At 55.2% G+C, this 21,214-nt stretch overlaps 2 protein-coding genes across 2 annotated transcripts in view; one reads left to right on the top strand and one right to left on the bottom strand.

Moving 5' to 3' along the window:
* Positions 1 to 364: 364 nt before the first annotated feature.
* LOC105184369 (PAR-domain protein 1) overlaps positions 365 to 21,214 on the top strand; it is an 85,765-nt gene continuing 64,915 nt past the window's right edge. Inside the window, exon 1 of the mRNA XM_011143111.2 lies at positions 365 to 887. Coding sequence (XP_011141413.1) covers positions 800 to 887 — 88 coding nt within the window. The 5' untranslated portion in view covers positions 365 to 799. The remainder of the gene's footprint in view (positions 888 to 21,214) is intronic.
* Positions 13,249 to 14,704, bottom strand: LOC105184368 (luc7-like protein 3). The gene is made up of 2 exons (XM_019841973.2): positions 14,502 to 14,704; positions 13,249 to 13,947 (listed from the first exon to the last, which is right to left on the bottom strand). Exons 1-2 carry the CDS (start codon positions 14,702 to 14,704, stop codon positions 13,527 to 13,529), a joined length of 624 nt encoding a protein of 207 aa, XP_019697532.1. The 3' UTR covers positions 13,249 to 13,526.

The following is a 21,214-nucleotide window of genomic DNA, read 5'->3' on the forward strand; positions in this document are numbered from 1 at the left end:
AGATCGCGCCACGAGGCGAGCCACTTTTAGATTGATTTTCAAGAGCACCGCGCACGGGGCAGCGCTCCGCGTTTATTTTAACGCGGCCAGAGTGTGCGTAAGGGAACGGCTCCGCGGTGTGCCGTACTCGGCTGATAGTGCGAGAGCCAGCGTGTGACGTGAGGCGAGAGGTTCGGGAACGAACGCCTCTCCTCCGCGGCGAGAGACCGGTCTCTGGCGGAAGGTCGTATTTTCGATCGTGTCTCGCGCACCGAGAGCACACACGCACGCACGCACGCACGCACGCACGCGACGACTGCAGCCGCCGCCGCCGTCGTCGCCGCCGCCGCCACCGCCGCCGCCGCCGCCGCCGCCGCCGCCGCCGTCGCCGCCGTCGCCGCCGTCGCCGCCGCGTGTGCCGTCGCTCCGCGAGGAAATACGTGTACATATCCACTTCGGTATCTTTCTTCACTCGTCGTGCCCGTCGTCGTGCGGTCGTCGTGCTCGTCGCCTTTGTCGTCGTCGTCGTCGTCGTCGTCGTCGTCGTCATCGCCGTCGTCGTCGTCGTCGTCGTCGTCGTCGTCGTCGTTGTCGTTGTCATCGTCGTCGATACACGGTTCCGTCCGTCCGTCTCCCGTCGAGAGCCCGCAGCAACGACGACGACGCTCCGTTCGTCACCGTCGTACCGATCCGCTCCTCCGTTCCGTCCCGTGTGCCTTCTTCGTCAACTCGCGGTGCGGTGTGTGTACCCAGCGAGTGCGCCCGTCGCGTGTGTGCAGTCGGCCCGAGTGCGCTTAGGCTCCGTGGCGCAGTGCGTGAAATGAGTGACAAGGACCGCTCCTCTCCCACTCTCGTCGAAAACAGTTTCAAGTCGCTGCTCGACCAGCCAAGCATATTCCCGCTGATCGGTAAGTGTGCGTTTCGGCCACGCAGAGAGCCGTTTCTTCTCATCCGCGTTGTTCCCTCAGTGTAATCGTATCGTAACGTATCGCGGTGCGCCACGCGCTCTACGCGGGACCGAGAGCTCTCTCGACCTCTCGCGCCCGGACGTCGTGTCGACCACGACGTCCGAAGGAGCGCGTTCTCCAGCTCGCGCCGCTCGCCTTTCGCAAGTCCCTCTCTGTCTCTTTCTCTCTCTCTCTCTCTCTCTCTCTCTCTCTCTCTCTCTCTCGCTCTCTCTCTCTCTCTCTCTCTCTCTCTCTCTCGTTCTCTCTCTCTCTCTCTCTCTCTCGCTCAAGTTCTCGCGCACTATCTCGCGAACCTATGGCCTCTGCGCCGCGAGTTGGCGAGTTTCATGGAAAACGCGGGTGGTCGTCGAGAACGCTGCACTTTGCATTCACGGCGCGCGCGCGCGTGAGCGAGCGAGCGAGCGAGCGAGCGCGTGACTCTCTCGCGAAAATTCCTCCTTTCGAAATTCGCGCAACCGCGCTACCACAGCGCGGACTGGCGGCGGCGGCGGCGGCGGCGGTGGCGGCGGCGACCAGCCATAATGTGCACAGCTCACTGTTTTCGTTTGAATATTCCACACCGCGACGGACGGCATTTGAATTTCGAGTGGGCCCCCGCGCTGCGTAACGCGCGCAGCACCGCAGGAATCCGCGCTTTTCCTATTATCAGACCGCTCGACCGCTAAAGAGGGCCAAAGTGCAAAGGGCGAGAACGCGAACAAGTAGAGGGGACGAGGAGGAAGAGGAGAGAAAGACAAAGAGAGAGGGAGAGAGAGAGAGAGTTAGAGAGAGGGGATGACAGAGAAAGAAGAGCACAGAACTAGAGGAACAGCGAGAGAGAGAGAGAGAGAGAGAGAGAGAGAGAGGAAGAGAAGAGTCATGGAGGACAACGAGCGTGTGTTCGTGCTCCTCGTCGTCATTGCGCCGACGCGCTGCTGGTCTCTGCCGATTAACCTCGTTTAGACCCGGTGGCGCACCACGTGACGCTGCCAGCCTTACCTCGGCCGTAGCTACCCAACCTATACGCTCGATTCGAGCGAGCGAGCGAGCGAGCGAGCGAGCGCGAGAACTAATCTTACGCGACGCGACGCGACATGGCTGAGAAGGCCGGAGAACGTCGAGAAGCCATGCGAAGTCGGCGCGCGCGTTCTTAAAGCGCGTTCCACCGCGGCACGGCTCGGCTCGGCTCGGTTCGGCGAGAGTCGCGCTGCGGAAATCGGAATAGCTGAATTCAAAGCGGTCGATGGGAACGACACGCGCCGATCAGCTGATCCGCCAAATCGGGGACCGGCGCGCTCGGACGTTCCTGCCGCATTCCGCGGATTTGCGCTGCTCGAACATGTTGCGCACTCTTTCTCTCTCTCTCTCTCTCTCTCGTCGCTCCCGCCGAGAGAGCCTCTTCCTCCGCGGCCGACCGAAGGGACCGACGACGTCCGGCGATCGCTCGGTCCACAAATTCTCAAGTTTCTCGAGACCGCGTCGGAGACGCTCTCGTCGGCTGTATTTGTCACACTGTGGTAAAGTTGCGAGGACATTTTTGTAGTCTACTATATCATGTAGGGGAATATAGCTCCGCGGTATGTTTGTCGAGAACACGTGCACGTGTTCGACTCCTCACCGGCAGAGCGTCGCGATCGCTCGGACGTTTCGTTTCTTCACGGAAATTCACACCACACCGCCGCGACTCCACGTTACATCCGGCCGTTGCCGGCGGCTTGAAAAGAATCAGATTTTTGCATCAATTTTGCACCACGACGTTTCCGATATCTCACCCGCTGATGTACGGACCATGAAGAGGCGAGGAGCTTGTTTTTCTAATCGCTCTCGCGCGAGCAACACATAAGCCGCCGCCGACACATCGAGTGCCGGGCTGTTGAAACAAACAGTTTTGACTGGCTTCTCGCCGGGGGGGGGCGAGATTGAGAATCGCATAGTACATTCCCGTATCCCGGCGCGACCTCATTCGATTCGCATTCTAAGGGGAAGACAGAACCGACCGAGCCGCGACCGCGGCAGCCAAGATTATTCAACGCCGGCGAGGCAAACCGGATCCGTTACTTCAATCGCGATCACCGTTCAATTTTTCACTCCTCTTAAATACCGACGACCGGTTTCGTTAATTCGCCGAGGTAAATGTCCCCCCTCCTGCCCTGCCTCCCCCTCTTTTCGCGCGCAGGCGTCGAAGCGCGAACGGACGACTTTCGGCCCGATAAGAAGCCGAATGACCGATAGCGAGTCGGCCGCTCGCGGAACCCGCGAAGTCACTCCTTCTGGTCCGACGCGATCCCCGCGGCCGCACGTGGTATCCTCCCGGCTAATTAAGGATGCGCGTTTATCAGGATACGACCGGTGGCCGATCAGCGCCGCCGGCGCGACGCGACACGACTCGTCTCATTACGCGAGCGATGCGCGAAACTGCTTGCCCAGCCGAATGGGAAGTGGCTCGTTACGTTGACCCAGGAAACTGTCCCTAATTTACTACGTCACTGAATCGGATTATGAATGCAATGCAGATTAAATAATTAGTGCTGAAGCCAGAACGCGTGCGTGCGTGCGTGCGTGAGCGCGAGGGAGGACACCAGCCGGCGGACGTGCTCGTCCCGGGGAAGCTTAACCGCGAAATTCGGCAAGTGGTGGCCGATTTGCCGGAAGGTCAAGGATCCGCCGAGACCCGAATATCCCCCCCCCCCCTCCGGAACAGCACCGTGAAATCCTATTTGCCCGCGCAATTGTTCCCAGGAGGAACTGTCATTGTCCGTTTGGCCGACTTTTTCTCTCTGCGCTCAAATCAACGCCGGCACCAGCCGGCTCTGCGACGAGACGATTCCGGGTGTTTCGCACGAGGAAAAATGCAACGGGTCATTCATCTATTTACCTGTTCTGATCTGATCTCACCCTCACTGCTCGGGGGTGGCGGCTGTAAAATCGGGACTTTCCGGCCTCTCGGCCTCAGAGTTTTGCACCCTACTAATTTTATCTCGGCAATTTTGCCACCGACTTTTTATTCGCGCCATCTTTCGCGCGCGCCCCCTCCCCCTCCCCCCACTCGCGTGCACCAAACAAGCAAAAAACTACCCCGATTATTGTTTCGCTAAAATTTCATTTCGAAGAATTGAAATCGGACGATGCGGTCGGACGTTGCGGTATTACGACTTTCCGAGACGACGTCCCACTTTTTAGACTCCGGCACATTCTCCTCACCGCTCGAATTTTCGCCGTTTCGAATCGCTGCTCTTTCCCCCCTCCCTCTCCCCTCCCCCGCCGAGCAAACAGCGAGGCTCAGTCGCGAGCCGTTTTTCTCGATTACGCACAATCGCGATCAGCTGGAGTGAGCGCGACAGCCTCGTCGCCGGAAGATAAAAAGCCTTTCCGGCACGACGGGGCGGCGGCGGCGGCGACGTTAGCGCGGCTCTGCGAAATTACTAAATTCACCTTCCCTCGACCCGGCAAGACTTTGTCTCGCCTCGATCTCCATTGCACTTTGTTCTGTTACACACGAAGTTACGAGCGCGAAATATTCGACTCGCGCGAGATAAAAGAAAGATTGTCGTCGTGGAATCATAATTCGGCCTTGAGCGATTCTCCCTCTCGCTTCTTTCTCTCTCTCTCTCTCTCTCTCTCTCTCTCTCTCTCGCTCTTTCTTTTTTTCTCTTTCTCTCTCTCCTCGGCGCTGTCGCAGCGCGAGGCTCAAAGTTTGAGCGAAAAGTGCGTGCTCGTCGCCGCGATATCTTCCTGATAAAAGATACTATACGACTGCAAACAGGCACGGGTATATCGCGACGATGTCTCACGTTTCTCCGTCCCTCTCTCTCTATCGCTCTCTTTTTTCTGATACGCGGCGATACCTGGTGACTGAAACCTTTTCGTTCATCCCCGCGTGTAGCGTTGCACTGTTTGTTTTTGAGATTACGGCGTCGCATCCCGACGGCGAACGTCACGACGCATGAGGATGTCATGACGTTTCTTCCCCTTTCTCTCTCTCTCTCTTTCTCTCTCTCTCTCTCTCTCTCTCTCTCTCTCTCTTTCTTTCTCTTTCTCTCTCTCTCTCTCTCTCTCTTTCTTTCTCTTTCTCTCTCTCTCTCTCTCTCTCTCTCTCTCTCTCTCTCTCTCTCCCTTTTCAAACAGGTGCCACGCGATCTATCTTATCACCGCGCAGCGATACTCGCGCGCGACATTTTCTGCCCACCGTTTCTGTCTCTTTCTTCTCCCCCTCCGCCTCCCTCCGCAACGAAAGCGTCTAATCTATCTATCTCAGCACTTTGGTTACGCACACGCATGATTCGCGGGCGCTACGATAAGTCGAATCGATCACACGTACGACCGTAATCGCGTAACATGAGCGCGGCCGATAGGTGCAAGCGTCCTCCGCGCTTGTTTCCTCCTCCTCCTCCTCCTAGACTTTCCCCGCGAGCCACTCGGCCGCATAAAAAATGCATCTTTCTGCGCGAGTATATTCATCAATTAAACGGGCGCCATTGACGCCATTGACGTTAATCAAAATTAATGTAAATTTAATCGATCCCCGCCGCCGTCCTCTCCGCGGAGAGGAGAGGCGCGGGTTCCTCTCCAAAGCTGATGTTAATTTATTATTGATCGTTACGGCGCCGGTCGTTGAGCTAAGCCTTCAGGTCCGGAATATTATCCTCCTCCTCCTCCTCCTTCTCCTCCTCCTCGTCCGGCTGAACGCAAATCGAGAGAAACGGACGCTCCGGCGCAAAGCCTCCGCATCGGGCTTACCACTAAGGCGGAAACGAGATGAAGGATCTCGCGCGAAGGACCTCGCGCGAAGGATCTTGCACGCGAGATGTGGAAGTCGCGCGATAATCGGCCGCGTGCGTATCGCGTCTTGCGCGCGAGCGCGACCGCACGACGAGTGAAGTAAGAGAAGGAGAAAGAGAGTGAGTGAGAGAGAGAGAGAGAGAGAGAGAGAGAGAGAGAGAGAGAGAGAGAAGCAAGAGTCTCTTTCATTCGTCGGTAGAATAAGAGATCTTTTCGGTGGACGATTGGCCACCTTCCGCGTGCTCGCTGCTGCGAGTGATCGATGTCACTTGTAGTAGTCACTGTCGCGGACGGACGTCATCGTCGATGACCCGGCAACTGTCGACGGCGGCGACGACGCGAGCGACAAGTGGACGCCGATAAGTCGCGTGTTAAGCGCCGTTTTATTTTTCATTCACTTTCTTCCGATCGATATGCACACCCGCGTCGATCACGCGCGCGCGCTATCTTGTTTCACCGGCTTACAGTTAGACTCGAGTCCGACTCGGGGTAAGATTTATTACTTTCAGGTCTGCCATTTTGAATTTTCTTCTTTTGAAACTTCAAATTAGAAATCAGCACGTTATAAAACATGAAAGTAAATATTTTCCTCCGCGGAGAAAATTTAACCATTTCGCAGCTAATTTCTGCGAGGAGTAAATCGAACCGCAAGAGGCCGAGTCGAGTCACTGGCGAAAAAGTCCGCACTTCTTCACACACCGTGCGTGCACCGTTAATAAAGCGCAACGCCGGCCGGCCGGCCGGCCGGCTCGATCGCATCGTATCGATTAAAGCGTATCGACTTGTCGTTATACGTTAATACGCAACGTGCAACGGTGCATGCGATCTGCATTTCAAGCGGTCTGCACCGCCGGCGCGCGCGCCTGCTTTCTTCGGCGAGGCAGCTTTTCCATATCGCTGTTGTTTGCATAAATGGCCGCCGCGATACACCGATAGAGCGCCTAGAGCGTGAGGTAACATCCAACAATCGTGGAAGGGAGAAGGAAAGCTTGATTCTCCCTCCGACTTTCCCAAACTATCCGCCTGACCCGGCGGGAAGAAGAAAACCTGCTTCCCAAAGATCGAAAAGGATAATTCTCTCGTCCACGTCCTGCGACTCGCGCGACGAAAATTTCTCGCGGACTGCCTTATCGCGGACTGCCTTATCTGAGTGTTTTTCTTACCGCCTTGCTCTCTTGAAAATTCAAATAGGAATATTTAAATTTTCCATCCGCGCATTTGGTATTGTATTTGGTGTCGCGAGTTTAGATACCCGCCGTTTAAACGGCAAAGCGATACTAATGGTCGGAGTCGAGGCGCGTTCGCACGTAAATTGCCGTGACACTGCGATACGCGTGTGAGACGTGAGCTTTGCTGAAGGTCTAATCAGGAGATTGTCTCTGGATCGCTCCTTGTCCGAACCGGGATAGAAGCGAGAGCGAGTAACTAGGATCTTAACTAGGATCGAATCGCACAATTACTTCCGCTCGTCCGGTCGAGTCTTACCGTCGATTTTATCCTCTTCAAGAGCGCACGAATGTCTAAAGCGATATCCTGATTGGCTCCATCAGCTGGAATTTACGTCTTACGTTTGCGCTCACGGCGATTCGTATTGTGTGTGTGTATGTGTGTGTGTGTGTGTGTGTGTGAGAGAGAGAGAGAGAGAGAGAGAGAGAGAGAGAGAGAGAGAGAGAGAGAGAGAGAGAGAGAGTAAACGAAACGGTGAAAAAAATGCGACGCGCGCTTCAATCGCTCGCATTATCAGGCTCCGTCGTCGCGCGAATAAAGCGGCAAATTCGATTAGTCAGAGTCGACGATACGGCGATTAAATATAAACGTCGCGATTGTGAATCGTTATCGTGACGATGACAACTCGCTTGGACCGGCCGCGTAGCTTGCTGGCGCGGAGGTTGGCTCGGCCGCAACCTTTGAAAAAGCCACGGTTCACGGGAAGCGATTCGATCGCGGATAATGCCAGGGGTGCAAAGGAACTCCCCCTCCCTCCCTCCCGTTCCCCATACATGCGCACACGCTTGCGTCGAGAGAGAGAGAGAGAGAGAGAGAGTGTGTGTGTCGCTTTCGGAAATTATCGGCAGATGAATCGCGTCGGAAGGGACCGGCGACGGCGGAGACGGGCGGCCATGCCTCGTGCTCTTTCACAATATGTTGGACGATTATTTCTGGCGTGGCCAGGACCGTACACACGTCAATCCGTTTGATGGATGGATAGGCTGGAAGACGAGAAAAGAGTTCCCACCACAGTCAGCGAGTCGGCGGCGACCGACGCGACGCAGCGAAGTCGCCGCGCGCGTGCGCGCGCGGCTCTCGGAAATATAATTGCGCTCTCTCTCTCTCTCTCTCTCTCGGCTCTTGTAATATTTAGCGTCTCGCGCCGGCCGCGTATCAATTAGTCTGCATAGCGATCCGATTGTCCCGGCGATAATCCGGCGCTTTCGAGCGCGTTCCCAGCGCGGGTGTGTTTTTGCCGAGCCTCGGGCGAGCGAGGGCGCGCGACGCGCGAATTCGCGTAATCGGATATTCGGAATGGAAGTACCTCGCGCGCCGAGGGTCGAGAACGGAAAGTAACGTGACGTCGCCGTGCCTTCCCTCGCTTTATTAATATGACGAAAGGAACGAGAAACAATTGGCTCCGTTCTCTCGCGGACGCGTTTCTACATCTCCGCGTCTCTTTCCTCGGACGACTCATAATAGTCACGACGGTGCCAGGCGTCACGGTGCGGCGCGGATGCCTCGCGATCGTTCCAACTTGGCTCCGACCTGCGCCTATTTGCCGACCGCCGGCGCTTTTTAATGCCGTCTAAACCGCTCGGACGCTCGCGCGGGGAGATCAAGGTAAAGGTTAATTACTTCGCGCGAAGTCTTCGATTCCACTCGACGGGAGAAATCGCCGCGGCGCGGCGCCTAGGAATCGATCGTGTTTACCTGTCGACCCTCGGAACTAAAGTGTCGTCTATAATGGCGGTAAGCAATAAGAAGTAAGCGTGAAGCAGTAAGAAATGGACCAACAACCACAGTTGATTATTCTTGTCATAATCGACTGTGATTGCACTTTAGTTCTTACCGCTCACGCTTACTTCTTACTGCTTACTGCCATTGTAGACGACGCTTAAGAGTCGCCGCGAGAATAACTCGGCCTCCGCCTCTGCGTCGCCCGAATCGAATTCGGGCCTCCTGTGATTGATCGAGGTATCAATCATCCTGGAAAACGTCACAATGTCTCAGTCGTTTCGTAAATCTGTCGCAGGTCCATCTCAAAAGAATCAAAATTATCAAATTTCAAGACAAGAGGAAATGAAATCGAAATAAAAACGAGAAGAATCAATATGAAATCGAAGCAAGAGCGGTAGATTAAAAGCGAAATTCGGTCTGCTTCCTAGAAAATCAGGACATTCTCGTACCGAGGATAAATCCTCTTTTCCCCAATGTTGCAGCGAGTGCATTGCGGGACTATTGTCAAAAACATATTCTTCGTCGAAGATGACCCATACTCGAGAGACGAAGAAGGATATTTTCCACCGCGCACATCGCGACGGATCTCGTCCTGGCCCTGGCGCTCCTTTCCATCCCTTCGTGCCACGCGAATAAATCCCTCGGCCTCCACCACGACCGGTGGCGCGCAATTTCGAGGAGGGCGGGGGGAAGCAGCGATCCCACCTCAAATTCGCCTATTAGCCCCGTTTTAAATCCGCGCACTTTTTCGCCGACGCCGATCGGATAATTACGACGCCGAAATTTCTCGTGCCCCGCGCCTGTCAGCGCACTCAGACGTGAACCAATCGCCGAGGCTACGTTCGCTCGCGTACCTCTAACTATTCCAAGGCCACGATATCCGCGAGTCTCGAGGGACATTTAGCGCCGCGCGATTTCGCTCGTTAGCACACGCCGCTCGATTCTCGCCACGAGGCGCGCTCGGCCGCCACCTTTTACGAACGCTCGCGCGAAGCGGCGGAATAGGAACAAGAATAGAGGAGAATAAGAAGCGGCCGGATCCGGATCCCCGCGAAGAGCAGGAAGCGATAAAACCAGCGCTCATCCTGACAGCCGTGATTCTTCCGCGACTTTACGAACCAGCGCGAGATTCAGCGCGCCGGAAAGTCGGGGCGCGATGCTCGCGGCCCGAGAATCCCACGAGGAACAATAAACCGAGCCGCCGGCCTTTTAACGATTGTCGATTTAAATATACGCGCGCGTGCGCACGCAAGCGGGTAATAAATAAAAGCGCGCGTAAATTCGAAAGCACGCCTCCGCCGTCGACGACGGATGAGCGCGTTGGTCGCGCGCGCGTCTCCAGCGACGTCGATTGAACCTTAACCCGAGTCCAGGTCTTTGTCCGGGGATTGGGTTTACAGGCAGGTTAAGGTTTCATCGACGTCGCTGGGAACGGACATTAGCCGCGTCGAATAGGCGTTCGCGCACACGCACGCGAGCTGAGCAAATAACGCCGCGTATCGTAACGCGTCGCGATGCGTCGGAGATTCCGTCGGCCGACTCCCGCCGCGAGAGAGGGCGGGGGAGAGGGGAGAGAGACGGTTCTCTCTCCTTTACCTTTAGCTCGAGATTTGGGCTGTCGAGGCCGATCGCTCGTGGCCTGGCGTGGCCTCCAAGCGAGTAGCGCTCCGCTGGCAACCCGCCAAAACTTATGCCAGGTTTCAACATACCGGCCGACACGAGTATTTTCGGTTTTGCGGCGAAACGACAGCTCCCCCCCCCCTCCCCCCGCCTCCTCTTTCTTTTTCTTTCCGTCTTCCATCACCTATCTATCTGTCTCTCTCTCTCTCTCTCTCTCTCTCTCTCTCTCTCTCTCTCTCTCTCTCTCTCTCTCTCTCTCTCTCTCTATCTCTCTCTCCTCATTTTATCCGTCTTCCTCGCTTGTGTCGAGTAAAACGAAGGGACACCTTCGCCATCCGATCTGTCTCGAATCTTCCGCTGGACGGCGACACCACGTCACGTTCACTTGGACGGCAGCGCGAGGGACACGGGAATTGTCGGAAGGGAACAGATCTATTTGATATTCTCCTCGTTCTCGCAGCGAACCGGTTCGGCCCCGTCAGCTGAGGCCGCGCCGCGCGTCGATTGATACCGCGGCACAAATGTAAATACATAATTAGCGTACGCGACGGCGGTGGCGGCGATCGGTCGCGTGACGGAACGCTTTCATCGCGCTAACGAAGCCGCCCGATCACCACGCCCTGTTGCGACGACGACGCGGGCGGCGCGGCGGGCGCGCGAACTCCGCTCGGCGAGCGATCGCGTTGCGAATCAGGCGATCATCCGTTTTCGCCGCGTCCGCGAAAGCCCGAGAGGACGCGGACGCTGCGACGTCGATTTCACGTCGTCTCGTGTCTCAGCGCTAATAACGCGCTAGTCACGCGGCGCGCGTTGAACTTTGCGTCGACGATTCCCCGGTCGGCCGATCGGCCGATTGGTCCCGTCGAGGAAGTCACTCCTCGTTTCGGTCGTCACTCGCTGCTCCGATTCCGGCGAGCGATCGTGCCACCGGGTCGAGTTGAAGAGCCGATTTATCATCGAGAGGAAAATACTGAGAAAATTATATCAAGCCCGGAGAGGCGCTCCAGGTGTACAGTCGACTTGGAGAACAACGGGAGAACAAAGGCAAGCTCAAATTAAGATTGCATCGGGAAGACAATTCTCCTTGGCGTCTCGGAAGGTCTACGAGGGAAAATAAAGGTTCTCCCTCTGGCAAGCAGACCTCGGGGGAACGTCAATCTGTTATCTGTTTTTTAGCGTAAATTAATTTTTTCAATTCTTTCGAAATTTTTCAAGTTTTACACAACATACAAGTATTTTGTGTATATTTAAAACAATATTTCTTAAAAATGTATATATCTGATTTGTTGAAACTCGCACGCACACACACACACACACATGTCGCCGATTATGAACCGGAACCATTGTGTAAAATTCAAAATGGCGGATCTAATATGGCTGACGTCATTGTTGAAAAAGTGTTCAGTTTTACGCTACATTCGACGTTGGATAATCTTTCGGCTCACTATCCAGCGAACAAGCTTCTCATTGTAACGTCAAAATCTGGTAAAAAAAAAAAATGAAATCTGGTAAAAAGAAATGAAGAAAAAAAGAAGAATGAGCAAAGAACTTGAGAGAAATTTCGAAAAAATTGAAAAAATTAGTTTAAGCTAGAAACGATAACAGATTTCTTTATATTTCGACATTAAAAGTGACTATAAAAAATTGGAAACAAATCGGCGTCTGACGTTCTCCGAGGTTTTACTTGTGAGAAGTGAAATTTTCGGAAGCGAATGTTCGGAAGCTGCCTGTCGGGAGAGAATTGTCAAAAGTGGAACGCGATGATACGCCGGGGATTAGCCGGGCCGAGAGTCAGACACGATAACATAGAAAGTGCAATGCTATCGTTAATGCAATTGTATAAATCGCGCAGAGATACGCGTCGGAACGCGAAGCCTCTGCGTCGCCTCCGAAATATGGCTTCCGCGTCGGAGCGGACACAAATATACGGCGCGGGATGGGAGTGCGCTCGCGTGAGATTGTTCCGTCGGATTAATTCCACGTAATTACTTGTCGACTCCGTGTGTGCACGAGTGAGGACGACGCGCTTGCGGGGCTCCCCGGGTCGTCTTGCTCGTTCGGAGCCGCCCGCGAAGGTTCAGTGTCCTTTGAACGAAGTACGCATAATGACTCGATATGATAATGTCGCTCGATAATTCCGTCCTCACTCGACATTTGATGCTGTGAGCATGACGGCTGGAACAAGTTTGCCGCGCGCGCGCGCGTGCACTTGCGCTCGATAAGAGAATTCCTCTCCTTCGGCCCGCTGGGCCGAAGCGGGAGGAAAAATAGAAGGAAACATATAATAGGCAGGCGAATTCGCATTGTTTCGAAATCGTTGAGCACACGGAGGATGAATATAGGAGGAAAATGTTTCCTCGCGTCCAATCGACCGATTCCCGGAGGGATCATGCGGAAAACGAAGGCTCGTCGCGAATGCACACGAGTCGCTCTTTCTCTCTCTCCCTCTCTCTCTCTCTCTCTCGCTCTCTCTCGCTCTTTCTCTCGTTTTGCCGACGCGTCGGATGAGCACGCACTTATCATTCACAGCTGGCAAGGCGAAGCACAGCGATGGCTCTCGCGTCTAGTCCTAGAGTTGCTAGGCGAAATAGTCACGCGGCGCGCATATGTGCGTGTGCAGACTCGTCATTAGCGCGACTATCATTAGCCGGCAAGGCCGTGTTCAGGGCTGTCGACGGCAGCCGCGGAGCCCCGGGTTCTCCGGCGCGCGCGCTTCTCAGGAGGCTCGAGTTTCATCGCGATAGCGCAATTTCGACTAATCTCCCTGACTGCCGCGTGTCGCCGTCCGCTCTTTTTCGCCGGCGACGCCGCTCCGCACGCGGTGAATCAAGAAGAGAGAGAGAACATGTGACACAAGTATATATATATATATATATATATATGTATATATATTGTCAGAAAACAAAGGACGAATCGTGTAAATCGACAAGGGGCGGGAGACAACGGACGAGAGCGGACATGAGACCTCGGAAACTCGCGTGAAGGCTCGCGGCGCGCGAGCCATCCCGACGTAAATTTGCACATGTCCGCGAAGCTTCTTCTTTTTCGCGGAGGCCGCGCGAATAAGGATAACCGGATAAACCAAACAAGACTCTGACCGAGTGGGCCGCGAGAGACACGAGACTCGTTAATTTACAATTCCCACACGCCTTCATTTCTCTCTCTCTCTCTCTCTCTCTCTCTCTCTCTCTCTCTCTCTCTCTCTCGTTCGCTCGCAGCGTGAAAAAATATCGTTATTCCTCAACGGTCGCGTCAGGTCTGCTCGCGGACGTCACTCGATCGAGACCCTTCGCTCTCTCGACCATCCTCGTTTCCGAAAGAGTGGCTCTCCTGCTGCTTCGTTTCCGCCCGGGAGAGCTGTTGGTCTTCGCTGGGACCGGTGTCGTTCGTCTGAGACTTTCTTCGCGTCCTCCTCCGGCTCCTCCTGCGTCTCCTCCTGCGGGACCTGCCCCGACGTCTTCGAGCGGTGCGCGCCCTTTTTGAGCGCGTCCTCTTGAGCCGTCGTCTGTAAGCTCTGCTTCTCTCCCGAGCTTTCCTGCGCCTCGCTCTGATTTTCCTCCAATATACCCTCCATCTTCTCCTCCCCCACGGACACGGCTCCGTCACCCCGTCGCCCGGCTCGTCCTCCACTGGTATCCGTCCGAGGAAGTCGCGGTTGCACGTGTAGTAACCTCTGCGGGCGCCGGGCAAACGATCGAGCGTTATCATTCGCCTTCGACTTCGTCGATCAGACGAGTCGATCGAGCGACAACGTCTGCTCAGACGTCGCCGCTTCAGTCGCGGCGGTCGCTTTGTCAGAGTTACGTCGAGCCGCACCGGATGTGATGTGCGACGCAGTCGTTACCGTTCATCGGCCGACGAGAATACACGCGTCGTTTTCGTCGGCCGAGCCGATGAAAACACAGCTCTTTTACGAAATGGGTCACACACATCGCGGCCGCTATCGCGTTGCTTAATCTGCTACGCTTCACTTTCGACCGGCCGGCGTTTATTATCGCCAATGATAAGCGACTTGTTGTACCGCCGTCCGGAGGAACAACATCGCAAATACCGTCCGGCGTATCGGAGACTCGCGCTCGCGCGCGCGCGCGTGTCGCCAAGTAGCAACGGACGAAAGGAATCGCTCGACGGGAAAGCGCTGCGTCGATCGCGGCGTCGCGCGACACAAGGATGGGAAAAATGAGAGAAGTCGGCGATCAGCTCGTCGACTCGTCGTCGTCTGCGTACCTCTTCGTCCGCTCGAGGATCCCGTAGGATACGCCGCGCTGCAGCACGAGTTGGACCTGCCGCCTGATGTCCTTCGCAGGCACGTCGTACTCCTGGGAAATGTAGTTACTAATTTCCCGCGATGACGGGCCCTGTACGTCCTGCAGCCTGCGTATAGCGTTCGCGACCAACGCCTCGATTTTCGGAGTTCGTCTCGCTGGCATGTCGACTCTCCCGTGTGTCTCGGCGATCTCGGCTAATTTGTATTCCCTGCTCGCACACACGCACAATCAATCACCGTTCGCTCGCCCCCACGCCTCGTCGGTCCAAGGGCCTGTTGTCCTGAGGCGCAGGACGAGGCCGTACCTGCGTGGCGAGTGTTATTCCCCCGTCAACCTCTCATCGGGTGCAAGGGCGACCGGCGGAGAATTTTGCTACGGATAATTTTGCGGCGCTCTGAAAGCTCCGGAATCCTCGGTCACTGACAATTTCAATTCGGCATCTCACGAGGGTTGCCGCGTGTTACTCGGCGAGGCGGTATCCAAGTGACGCGCGGTCGCGCGCGGTGCGCCGTTGTTTCCGATCCGGCGATCGGAAAATCTATCGAACTCTCGATCGCCATCAATTCGGAATGTATCGAGCTGTCGCGGAAATATATACCGCGCGCGATAAGCCGCGAGTCTCGAAATCGAAGCGACACGCAGCGGGCCGCGATAGAGTATCCCTCCCGGAGAGACGCTCTAGCGTCGACGAGGGAAATTGCGCGACGCTCGAGCGCTTTTCCGAGTTTCTCTGCCAGAGATCATCGTGTACTTTCCTGGCTTCCCTTGAACTTCGTTCTCGCGTATCCAACGCGGCTCTTACTCGGACTTATAATCAAAGTACAACGCCGAATCTTTTTCCCTCTTCCTTTCTCTTTCTCCCTCTCCCTCTCTCTCTCCCTCTCTCCCCCTCCTCTGCCTTGTACGCCGGTGGCACGTATAAATTACGATCGACGTGCGCTCGACGTCTCAAGTGTCGCGCGGATCCATTGGCGCGCGTAAATCAATAATCACGTCGACGCTCTCGCTCTCGTGCCGGCGAGAAACAGCTGGGGAAAGTCCCACGAAGTGCAAATGATAAATCGCGCGTTGACGTTGGCGCCCGCATCGATTCCGCAATTTTGCACCGTTTTCGGCGGACGACGCGCGTCGTGCCGCGGTTCCGCGGAAAGTTTCAGCCGTTCAACGTTCAACGTAACCGGACGTAACGAGCGATTCTCAGCGACGAGAAGAGGTCGCGTTTCGGCGACTCCGACGCGCGGACGTATTTCGCGGGTAATAGCGGCAGTGTAAAGCCGTATAACGCTATTTTAGGAAGAAAATGTGTCATAGATCAGATTGCCTATTTGCGATGCCGACGACAGCGCGCCCTCTCGTCGTCGTCGTTTTCTCTCTCTCTCTCTCTCTCTCTCTCTCTCTCTCTCTCTCGCTCTCTCTCTCTATTCCGTACAGAAATAAAACGGCAGAAAATGGCACAGCCGGGAAAAGCATGTGTGTGCCGGACACGCCGCCGGATTCTTTTCTTATGCCCGTCCATGTGAATGCAGGCTTCTTCCGGATGCTCGAGTCCGCGCAAGCGTTGCGAAATTTTGTGCTGAGCTTTTTGAATGCGAAGCCGAAAATGTTCAAGTTCAAAACTGCGGTCAGCCTACAACACACGGCGAAAACCAAAATCGAAATTCTAATTTGTCGAAATAAAATCGGACATCTGTTATAAAAAAAAAAAAAAGAAAAAAAAGAAATTTGAGCAGTGAGAATGCGCAACATTTTTAATAAGAACCAATAAATCATTTATAACGATAAATTATGTAATATGTAAATATCACTTCGTTTTGGTCGTCTGTATCGGTTCGAGCGCTCGCCGCTTCGAACGTTCCTTCCTGAAATTAGCTTCAAAATTCCCACATAATAAAATTCACGTAATAAAATTCTCACACGCTCTTCAAATCACGTTTCGAATTTCGTCGTTTTGAATTTCGAATTTCAACTCTACCATCGAGCGAAGGTCTTGAGAAACGGTCAATCTCAGAAACAGCGTGCTACCAAAGATATCAAAACGCATTGTTGTTTTTCAGTCTGTTACGGGAGTTAAATCGCGTTTCATTCAGTCTCAAGCCATTCTTCTTGCGCGATATTGCAAAGTCTGCCGCGCGGAGATGATCGATCAAATAAAAGCGATATCGGTCTTTCTCGCACGAATGGAAGGGACGATAACAAGGGACACGCTGCTCGCGCTTTATCGCGAGAATCGCCGGCACTTGTCGCCTTATCGCCCGACGATGCTGCAGCTACGTGAGGACCGGTAGAGAGAAAGAGAGAGAGAGAGAGAGAGAGAGGGAGAGAAAGTGAGAGAGGGAGAGACAGAGGGAGGGAGACGGTACACGCGCTTTATTACGTCGGCTGCGTTCGGGAAACAAAACGCGCAGCAAGCGGTCAGTGATTATTGATCTTTACTGTTAGATCCTTACATTTAGATGCACAACGTTAAAGAATTACTTAATCGCTTTGCAATCGTTGCGTCTTCCGAACGACTTACGTGGCGACCGCACGCGGCCCGTCTGCGGCAGGCCGGCCGGTTTCTGAAGTATTTTCGATGAGATTAAAAGCCGGATGATTTATCGTTCTGTGTCATTAGCGATCGGTGGGAGGGGAAAGGGGGGGGGACTGGATACGTGTCGAGCACGTGTTTACTTTGCCGATACTCGCGGCGTTATTTGTACAGAGTGTCTTGCAGCCATGCCCTGTTCTCTTCGTCCACGGGGTTTCCCCGCAACCGCCGGGGGGACCGCGGACAGACCTCCTCAGATGTGCGAACTCGACGCGCGCTAGTCCAATTTTTCCTCAATCATTTACTTGTCCCCAAATTGCCAATTTAGCGAAAGGCCAATTTGCCCGACGTGCGGCGGTCCCACGTGAAAATGCTGCCGGAGTTCCGTCGCCGGGCGATTTCACAGCGGAATAAATTGCCGTGGAATGAATCTCTCTCGCTCGCGTGAGGCTGCTCGTCTTCGCAAGTCTTCCCTCGGTCTTCGATCCTGTGCAAACCGCAAAACTGCTGCCACCTCGGCGACCGTTCTCGAGGACAAAGCTGATGCACAAGACTCAGCTTGTTCCAAGAATAAAGGAAAACGCGCGGCAATCCTGCGTGCGTACGTGCGTGCGTGCGTGCGTGCGTGCGTGCGTACACGCGCGCACTCTCGCACACATTTGCCTGCCGCGCGTGCAGTCCGCCGTTCGCCAAGCTGAGGCGAAAGCGAAAAGCCGCGCGCGAGATGAAGCGGGATCTCTCTCGGGGCGCGCGCGACGCGAGTGCCGTCGGCTCGAGAGTTCCTGCAGAGTGCAGCACAGATCGCGCATAGACTCTGCTGGCATCTGGCACTGTTCCGAGGGAATCGCTGTTCTGCCAAAAGCCTGTCATTGATACACGCCCGCAACGATAACGCAGAGACCTCCAATACCTGGCCGCGATAGCTCCGTCGGCTAGAGACGCGCGCGCTCTCGATACATTCTCGCGATTCCTCCCTCGCTCTCTCTCTCTCTCTCCCTCTCTCTCTCTCTCTCTCTCTCTCTCTCTCTCTCTCTCTCTCTTCGACCGATAATAATTATTATTGCGTACACGCGCCGTGCAATTATGCACAGTCAATCATTACTAACCGTCCCCGCACATTTCTAGCCCGAGCAAGGACGAAAGGGAACCGCGACAATTTTATTCTCTCCCGCGCCTATCCGTGAGAGGGCGCGACGGGGGGAGGGGGGAAGGGATGCAGAGACACGGGGAAATTGGTAAAAAAAAAAGAAAACAGAAGAAGAAAATTTCCACAGTGCACGGTATGCACACACGTGGCCGAAGCGGTCGCTCGCACGTGCAAGGGCACCGGACACGATCGCACGCACACACGCGCGTCGCGCTGCGCACCGTCGCGTGCGATAAGCGCGCGCGCGCACACAAACGCAACACGCGTGTGTTCCCGTGTTGCAAATGATGATTACTACCGGTGCGCCAATGCTGTGTGCTCGATAGCGGTGAATGCTAGTTGGCAGGCTGGCTGGCTTCGATCAAATTCGCCGCCGAGCCGTGTGTACGCGCGCGCGCGCGCGTGTGTGCGTGCGTGCGTGCGTGCGTGCGTGCGTGCACGCATACACGCGAGGTACGTACGCGCTCGCTCGAATTCGCCGGTGGAAATGTCGAAGCCCTGACTAAGCGATAACGTGCGTAACGAGATTAACGAGCGAAATGCCGACAAATCCTCCGCCCAGTCGTGTTCCTCGGTCGCCGCGCGCGCGCGCGCGCGCGCGAGAGAGAGAGAGAGAGAGAGAGCGATAATCGACGAGCGGGCGTTCTCTCTCGTGAGAGCGTACCGCTCGAGCGTGGATTTTCGAAGCGGGCCCGGAGAGCGACGGGAATCTTAGCGCTAAGTGGAGGGTAATTCTACCATGACGCCACGCACGCCCGCGTGCGCGCGAGAACACACACACACACACACACACACACACACACGTCACGCGCGCGCACACGTGCATGCGCGCGCGCTATTAATGTGCGTCCATTGTTAGCGTTTTCGACCTTGCAGCACGCGAGAATGTGCACGGGGAACAACGGGACGGTCAAGGAGAGCCTAGCGAATAATCAGCCTCTCTCGAGCGCGCGCGCGCGCGGGGGAAAAATGATTGCGCTGCCTATGAATGAAAAGAAGGAAGCCATGAATTTCTGATTACCGTGCACTTTGTAAACACAGTTTCGGAGCGGACTTCACGAAGAACGACGTGGACACAGAGCCGGAGGAACCTTACCATAATCGGCCCGTCACTTCCTGATGGCGCATGCCGGCGACTTTGATGAGAACGTCGCGCCGGCGACTACGGCAAGCCCCTCTCCTCTCCGTCGCTCTCGTTTTCTTACCCGAGGAGGAGCGAAGGAAATCGTGTGATAACGCGAGACGCTTATCGTTCTCGTCGTTCCCCCCTCTAATAATTCACATCGCGTCGTTGAAATAATCATCCGATCAGCAACGACAAGCTCGCCGGAGAGCGAGAGCGCGCGCTTTCTCCGTTTCCCGAATCGAATTTCGGGGAAACCATCGGGGGGAGGTATCGCGAGGTATCGATACCTCGCGCGCGTCCATGACTGTTACGGCGCGCGAGCGTGCGAGGATCCGGAGCGTAATCCTCGCGGGCGCCTCTTACGAGGTTATTATTGCTGCTTGAAGGATGAATCTGTAATATCGAGGCGAGCCGACACGCGGCACGGCCGAGCGAAAGTGCCTCGGCCGCATAAATGTCGGCCTGCCGACTCCGGCCAGCGAGAAGGTGGCTTAACGAATGTGGAGAGATCGGTGAACCGGAAGCGAAAGGCGCGCGAGCAGCTTCACGATTCGTTTGCCACGACGTGTACGCGCGGACGGGGTCCGTCTTCAACGCTTCGCGGAACTAGAAATCCCCGTTTTTCGTCGCGGGACACGCTCAAATCACCGACGACGACGACGACGACGACGACGACGATGACGACTCGATACACGCCGCGCCGGGAGAAGCCGCGCTGAGCAAAAAGTGCTTGTAACTGCGCTCCCGTAGTGCGAGAATTGTAGCCGGCAGAAGCCGCAATTTTTCATGAAAAAGTATCGCTGTGACGTTACTTTTTTGTCCGGAGCGACAGGAGAGTGTACGAAGCCGGGGCCGAAAATAACTATAATTTCAGCGACATTGGTCGGAGAGAAAGAGAGAGGAGGGAATAAATATAAATGTAAATAAATATAATTTAAATAAAATATAAATGTCATATTCGAGGCAGCACGTAAGTTATGTAAGAAATGAATAGGTTAAAAAGTGCGTAGTCTTCTCGTATGCCCGCGATTCGACGCGCCCGCTTCCCATGCGATTTCCCTTCTCCAGCCGGCGCGGCGCGCGTATCCTCCGCCGTTCCTCCGGCGAGAGATCGTCGGCGATCGGGATGATTAATTGGGATGATCTCGCCGCGCGGTGTAATTTCTCAACATTTTCATCGGTTAACGCTTCGCACTCATCACGAGGACTAATGGCTACCACGTGTCGATTAAAAGTTAATTGCCACGTTGCGCTCCTCGCGGTGCGACCTTCGTCACCGCCGAGGCGGACGCGGATGTTTCCAGGTGTCGAGTCACTCGTCTTCGCGTGTGCTCGTGATTTCGCGACGCGGTGCCGCCTCGCCGTGCGGAAAGAGAGAGAGAGAGAGAGAGAGAGAAGAAAAGGACAAAAAGAGAAGAGGGCGGGTGGGGGAGAGGAAGACGACGCCGGGCGTGCGATCGTTGAAAATTGGAGACGCGATATAAATGGAACGTGACCTCCAAAGTCCTGTGCAACTCGGGATGTGATAATCCCGGGTAATACCCGGGATGTGCGGACGAGGGCTCGAGCTGTCGGGAACGGGCGTCCACGTGCGCTCTTGTTCCATGTAGCAACGACTCACGTGGCGCAACACGTGAGCGGCAGCTACCACCGCGACGCGGGAGTCCCTGCGACGAGGGTGGCTTCACGGCTGATGACGGTGGCGGCGGCGGCGGCGGCGGTGGTGGTGGTGGTGAAGATTGTTGGACGCGAAACGAGCAAGAGGGTGCTCGTTGCCGCCGGGACAGGAGGGCGCGTTGCGCAATTATTACAGGGTAGAAAGAAGAAGAAGAAGAGGAAGAAGAAGCTCGTGAGCGCTTTCGCCGCGCACGG

Source organism: Harpegnathos saltator, unplaced genomic scaffold (genome assembly GCF_003227715.2).
Source record: "Harpegnathos saltator strain DR-91 unplaced genomic scaffold, Hsal_v8.6 scaffold235, whole genome shotgun sequence".
Classification (NCBI taxonomy): domain Eukaryota; kingdom Metazoa; phylum Arthropoda; class Insecta; order Hymenoptera; family Formicidae; genus Harpegnathos; species Harpegnathos saltator.